The sequence below is a fragment of the Astatotilapia calliptera genome, chromosome 7 (genome assembly GCF_900246225.1).
Source record: "Astatotilapia calliptera chromosome 7, fAstCal1.2, whole genome shotgun sequence".
NCBI classification, from domain to species: Eukaryota; Metazoa; Chordata; class Actinopteri; order Cichliformes; family Cichlidae; genus Astatotilapia; species Astatotilapia calliptera.
Genome location: NC_039308.1, coordinates 29,778,989 through 29,786,011, shown reverse-complemented (window position 1 = coordinate 29,786,011; position 7,023 = coordinate 29,778,989). Strand labels below are relative to the sequence as shown.

Here is a 7,023-nt window from a genome sequence, read left to right as displayed (position 1 = left end):
AACAAGATAGGCAAACGTATTTATTTTTGCAGACTTTGTTAAATCAGCATGGGTGTGTTTTTATTTTAATAGCCATTTGATAGTTTTCAACATGTTTGTATATTTGGAACATTTTTGTCCAAATATTTCATCTAACCACATCTTTTCAAATCTTCTCAGACTTAACATGCCCGGTTGCCCAGTTCATATTCCATTATTTTGTAGAAAACAGAAATAACAAAACAAACTTCAAGTCTTTGCAGTGAACCTTGAAATTTAATAAATATATCCGGTAAGACATCAGATATGAATACAAATACTCGGAGGAGAGGAATATTTTGATCATCGAGCTGACACGGGACATTACCTAGACTTTGACAAAAAAAATTCTCTCTTAATCATTTCAAAAAGTAGGTGTTTTTTTTCTAAAGGAAATTCTAATGTAACCTTTTCATGGGGATATAGCTTTATTATCGATAGGGTAATGTTTCAAAAAACGTAGTAAACTGTGAAATTAATACACTTTTAGAAACATTGTGAGGAATCCAGCCAGGCATTGCATGCAGCAACTTAAAGTCGGTGGTCCCATCAACACAAAGAGGGAGAATTGTCACCCATTTCTGTAAATAATACCTATGTATATATTTTCACCTGAGCTGGCTTTGATTATTATTAATAATCTCAGAGAACCTGAATATAGCTATTTGGGAAAACATGGAAAATAGGCTGCAAAGTGAGAAAACATGATGGTATAATCTACAAAAACCTCAGGTAGAGAGGTCAAAAGGGCTCAACATATTAAAATATAAAATTGCTCAGGGGAGACTTATTTTTGCATCCGTGTCTGTGCTGACATCCACGTCAGCTGGATAGACTCCGGTATCTGTGTATTTGGCTGGAGGCTGGTGTTACTTTCTCAAACATACACTAATTAAACCACACTCAGTGAAGATTACGACTCCCCATACAAAAGGTGTAACTTTCCCCCAGGCTCCAGGACAAGGCTTCGGAAGAGTTTTAAAGTTGGCAATTTTTCCCTTTTGTCCTGTCATTTTAAGGTCTGTGTGAGAACAAACCGTGGACCTTCAACATAAACTGCTTCTTCTGGTTCTGTGTCATTTATTAGTTTGAGTTCATTCATTAATTCCTTTTTCTTGAGGTGATCCCGATGGGTTCGCAGCCTCTTCACGGTTCTCCTCCAAAACCTCTGGAGTTACCCTCATGCTTGGCTTTGCCAGCGTGCTATAAATAGTCATAGCCTGAGTGGCAAGAAGACAAGATAAGCATCATTAGGGGCATGTAAACTTAATAATTTAGAAGCTGTTAACATATAAATCCAATAGTTGGGACTATTGGATAGCAGACATACCTGTGAAACCATTCCACTAATGTCACCAGTGTTAGAGGGCAGAAGGATGGTGTTTGACTCTTTAGCGAGGTTTGAGAAAGCAGACACGTACTGCTCAGCTACACTTAGCGAAGCGGCAGCATTTCCATTCTGAATTTAAGAGGAAAAAAAAGCATTAACCAATGAAAAGCTTTTGTAAGTCAGACTGTGAAAATGGAAAAGAACATTTACCTGCTCTGTCAAAGCATCTGACAACATACGGATGGCCTTGGATTTGGCCTCAGCTTTGGCTAGAACTGCTTGAGCCTCACCTGGACGGAGCAGAGTAGTAGGTAACAGGGAGCATATTAGCCTCTAAAAGCAAAAAGATGTGAGATAATTTGTGGAAACTGGAGTGATAAACCAACTAAACGCACTTACCAGCCGCTTTATTGATCTGTTCTGCTTTTTCACCCTCCGAGGCTAAGATCTGTGCTTGTTTACGACCCTCAGCGACATTAATGGCTGCTTCTCTTGTCCCCTCAGACTCCAGCACTGTGGCTCTCTTTTTACGCTCAGCTTCCACCTACATGGGGTGAATAAAGTGTCCTGTTCAGTAAATTTAAGTGATTTAGTCTTGTTCCCACAGTTGAAATATCTACTGCTATATGCAAAAAATGTTTCTGACCTTGTCTGAAAAGACCTATAATTTATTTAAGGTACTATGAACTCTAGTTTTTAAGAATCAGTGTAAAACCTCTTAAACTTAACCAAACTTACCAACACAATATAAGAAAATTATTTGACTACAAAAGGTCTCTTTTCTGTTGAAGATTATAAACTGTACTTGAATGATGGCTAAGCTGTACTTTCATGTAATACCCATTTGTACCATAAGATCGTGCAGTGAATTAAAAACTAAAAATTATGCTTTAAAAAGCTCTTTTGTTTCTCTCACCTGCATCTGCATGGACTCTTTGACACGAGGTGGAACGTGTATATCTTTGATTTCGTAACGAAGGCAACGGATTCCCCACTCGTCTGAAGCTTGGTTGATGGAATGGACGATGTTGGAATTCAGAGACTCCCTTTCCTTAAAAACAAATGCAAAGATAAAATACAACTTGTTCCTTCATGAACAGAGAAAAAATATGAGATGAAACAGCAGTTTGTCTTTACTCGGAACACTTTGTCCAATGTGAGTTTGCCCAGTTCTGAACGCATGGTGGTCTGTGCCAGCTGTGTGACAGCATACTCTGGATCCTCAACACCGTAGCTGGCCTGTGAACAAACAAAAGTATAAAGTGAATTTAAAAAAAAAAAAAAAATAAGCAAGAAGATATTTGGATCTGTTCTAATTGTTGCCAGCATACCTTAAAAGGGTCTAGTATCCTTAAGTAAAGCACGCCATCAATCTGCAGTGTTACATTATCTGCAAGTTCAAAGAAAATATAACAATATGGAGAAAACAATCAATTCTGTTTAAAAAAAAAAAAAAAAAGCCTGCTCGTCCTCCTGTGAATAATGAGAAATAAACAATGTCTTACTTACCTAGGGATACTGCAGACTGCTCTGGGACATCAATCACAATTTCTTTGAGACTTTGAACATAGCGAATTCTGTCAAGTATGGGTATGAGGAAGTTCAAACCCTATAGATAGCAAAAGGGAAAATGTTAGGGTGTGCCAGCAGTGAATAATGTTTGGAATTTTAATGGCATAGTCCAATAACAAAGCAAAATGAGTTATAGTATTGTTGCTTAAAGGCAAGTTTCTTTAGTAGTCTATCAAAATAAAATACACTAAAATTTCCATGGTATGAATGACATGGTAATATTTGGCCTTTTAATGATTTCTTTGAAGTGGAATGGTTGTACAGCATACATCTTTAATTACTTTAAACAAATGACAATTGGGTGACCAAGTGTGAATTCAAGTTGGATTGCATGTATACATACGGGCTCAAATATAAACATACACTCACTTAATTGTGTTCATAAGTGGTGCTGAAGGTTCTACAATGTGTTTTAACTTGACAAGGCAAAGGCTGCCATCATGACTGACTACAACTGGTAGTTTCCATTTGTCAGCATTAAAATTATCTGTTTGACAGCACTCACTGAAGTGACCAATACTCAGACCAATGTGAAAGTTCAAGGAAATCAGTGAAGATCTAAGGAGAATTGTACATTTACACAAGTTAGAAAGATAACTTGAAGCCATTTCTAAACAGCTGCAGAATCTAAGATCATCAAACAAGTGTACAAAAATACAAGATAGTCAGATGTCTTACAGGGCTCTAGAGACAATGAAAAACACATCAAATCTGGTTATGGAATGGATAAAACACATTGACATTACATTTCTGGAGCAGCTTTTATATACCCCCAATCTTAATCCTATTGAAAATTTATGAATGAAGCACAAAAGCTGAGTCCATGTCAGGAAACCAGCCAGTTTAAATTAACTCTCCCAACACTTCCAAGCAGAGTGGTCAAATATCAGACTCAGTTTTATTGTCATTCAACAATTTGACATGTTATGAATGAAACACAGTTACTTAGGTCTTGGCATTGCATCATGCTGCCAAACAACAAGTGAAACAGTAGGAAGATTAATCAATTACCAAAAAAAAGTAAGAAAATATGCCACAAGTGTGATGATGGCATACGATCAAAATATGATCCAAATTGTCTGGTCAAGGTGCAACTTGATAAGCAAATATCAGTGGGCCTTTGTGTATATTTTTGAGTCTGTATAAACATTTGACCATAAATCCAAACTCATGCACCTAAATCTTGTTTTTTTTTTTTTTACATCATTATGTAACCCAGGGCTCTAGAGTGCAGCCTATTTGGCTAATTTATCAATGGTGCGACTAAAAAAAAAAATATATATATATATTAGGATGCATCGGTACGACCAGCTGTTCAAGTATTTAAAAAAAAAAAAAAGTCTTTGTGTGGTCAACAACAGACACACATTAGTCGTGTCCAAATTCATGGGCTGCATCCTCCTGAGGACCGCGAAGGCCGGGTCCTCAGAAGGTCGGGTAGGCCGGAAGTAAACGGCAGATTATGTTTAACAATGGTTTGGAGACTGCATCAAATAATAAATCACATACGATCCACTCCGAGCCATAGCCAACTGAAAGTAAAATGGGTAAAGTATATACATTTCGAAGACAGTGGCTTGACCAGTTTCTTTGGCTAAGATACAGTAAAGCTGACAACATGATGCACTACATTTACTGTGGTGCAGTGGCGGTTTTTGATACGGGCGACATGGGGCATTGCCCAGAGCGGCATCGTGAGCATCTGCAAAGAAAAGTTGCTTGCAACATTGCCTATGATATTCCCAAAGAAGAAGCTCCGTCCACCAAGTTCAAGTCCAAAATAATTCTTCACAAGAAAAATAGCTTGAACATAAACCCACATACAGTAATGATGTCGCGTGCGCCCAGTTTATAGGTGTCATCCCAGACACACTGGGGGGAAAAAAAAAGGCCAAATTACAGGAGCTGGCCATCTGAGGGGGAATGTGACTGCAATGGAGGATAGTCCATAAGATATCAAGCCTTTGAGACACTTTGAGGTCCTTTTCATTTAGAGTTTCTTTTTATTGATTAAATCTTGAGATGTTTTAAGTTTACATTTCAGCTCAGTGAAGCACTTTAAGCACAAGCACTTTTTCAGTAACTTATCTTTCTTACAGAACTGTGCTCCAAATAAATAACTTTGTGTTGACAAGACCTCTGATCACAACTGTATTTGATCTGTATTTGTAATTGTGGTAAGTTGGAAAGCTAGGATATGTAACTGTAATGCAGTTTAGTTCTATGCAATATGATTTGATTTGACCAAAATGAAAATTTATGAAGTTCATGGTCAAACTGGGGATCGAACCCATGTTGTTTGGGGAAGAACACCATCTATTTGTTGTGCTTTTTGTTTTTTGGGGATCTATTAAATGCAACAAAGTTTACCGGCTCCAAGATCCGATGGAAGCGACCCATCCTCTCCACCACCCAAGCCTCCTGCTGGGGCACAAACAGCACCACGGTGTTCATGGGCAGGCTGGACGCCCATCGCTGCTGAACTGGGTTAACGCACAACCTCGGCACGGTCCGCTGGGTCTGCTACAGAGGATTCATTAAAATGTAAACAGGTGGCATTACTGCATGAATTTGAGCCAAGACTCATAAGACTATCTTAGCTTGTAGAGCTTAAGGTTGCTGAATAAACATCAATGTTAATATTCTTGTTTTATGTTTCAATTTTAAGTTTTTGGTTAGACTTATTTGGTCACATTCTACATATTATATATATGAACGAGGTCATTGGTAAATACCCATTTGAGTGTATACAGTATGTGACCATATTAATCGACCATAACAAAGTCTTTCTCTGGCCATACCAGCTAACCAATAGTTCATTTTCATCTAGAAATAATCATTATGTCCGCAGGTGTTCCGCTAAAAATACAGTGCTATCGGGATTATTAAACGCACGGGCTCACGCTGATGAATGACACCTATTTCACCAGCCACAGAAAAGAACCGGTGCACGAGATGTTAAGCCGAAGGAGGCACACAGTGACAGTTTCAGTTACCTGCAAAATGAGGCCGCCGGTCCGACACAGCGTCCGTAACATCGCTGAAAGATTGCAAAAGGACTGTTTAAAATTAGAAGATTAGGTTTGGTAAACTACACTCTGTTGAGACTACACAGTCACGCGAGTGACCCTTACCGATCAGGAAATGAAAGTTACATCAGTGGTGCAACGCTGAAAAACTCCCCCAGCGCGGGAAACAAAAAGTCATACAGTGGTTCCGCTAATAGATACATTAATAATAATACATTTAAAAAGATATAAAAATATAGGACGAAATAAGTGACTTTAATACAAATGTTCACTGTATGACTATTATAGTGCCCTATAACTTTTGTCTTTCACATAAACTAGTATATTCTTTTTGCAGTATGTCTGTAACTATTTCACGTTTTAAAGGTTACTTTTATTGCCACTGTTCTCTTTAAGCACCTTTCATTGTGGAAGACTGATAATCTATTATGAAATATAATATATAAGTCTACTGAATCTTATTAGTTAATAAAAAATATTACTACTGGCAACTAATAGTTGAGTAATATTTCGACTACTACTACTAATTTTTTTGTTTTGTTTTGTTTTTCGTTAATAAATGCACTCGTTCTGGTGTAATGGCTGACACAATTCATAAGGTGGTGCTATTTGTTTCCTTTTTGCTCACTCAACTCAATGTTGTCTTTTGGGGTCATTTGGTGTATGTGATAGCAGTTAAACACACTGTGGGGGCATTCTGTATGAACCTTTTCTTTTTATTTCATTTTTTAAAGTAAATATTTATTTAATTTGGTAAATGGAAATGGAAAATGCTAATGTAAGGATTTATTAAATAGATCAAATAAAACCAAGCTCAAAGTCAATCTAAAATTGTGAATTATCAGTGCTCAGAAAGGATTGTTTTGCTAAAAACAAACACAAAGACTCATGTTATGTGTTTAAAAAAAGACAGAGAAACTCCATAAAAATATAGCAAATTCACCATTGTGGCACAATTTATTTAAAAAAAATATTGTACAGTTTGAAAGCATTGAAATGTAGTTTTACTTAAATTTTGTATTTATGGAAGAACTTGAAATTCATGAGATTCGTTAAAGAATACATTTTTCATAT

The 7,023-nt window shown here is 37.0% G+C and overlaps 1 protein-coding gene across 1 annotated transcript; it reads right to left on the bottom strand.

The window, feature by feature from the left end:
- Positions 1-227: 227 nt before the first annotated feature.
- Positions 228-6,105, bottom strand: stoml2 (stomatin (EPB72)-like 2). The gene is made up of 11 exons (XM_026174269.1): positions 6,055-6,105; positions 5,917-5,960; positions 5,291-5,443; positions 2,858-2,957; positions 2,680-2,738; positions 2,486-2,587; positions 2,265-2,399; positions 1,748-1,892; positions 1,559-1,638; positions 1,349-1,477; positions 228-1,238 (listed from the first exon to the last, which is right to left on the bottom strand). The coding sequence occupies exons 2-11, from the start codon at positions 5,956-5,958 to the stop codon at positions 1,113-1,115; spliced, it is 1,071 nt and encodes a 356-aa protein (XP_026030054.1). The 5' UTR covers positions 5,959-5,960; positions 6,055-6,105; the 3' UTR covers positions 228-1,112.
- Between the last annotated feature and the right edge of the window lie 918 nt (positions 6,106-7,023).

What these genes read in the sequence shown, in the direction of transcription:
- stoml2 (XM_026174269.1), bottom strand. Translation starts at nt 5,958, where the DNA reads ATGTTACGGACGCTGTGTCGGACCGGCGGCCTCATTTTGCAG. An exon ending in CCGGCGGCCTCATTTTGCAG is followed by an intron (nt 5,444 to 5,916) that starts GTAACTGAAACT and finishes AATCCTCTGTAG; the next exon opens with CAGACCCAGCGGACCGTGCC. An exon ending in CAGATGCTTTGACAGAGCAG is followed by an intron (nt 1,478 to 1,558) that starts GTAAATGTTCTT and finishes TCTTAAATTCAG; the next exon opens with AATGGAAATGCTGCCGCTTC.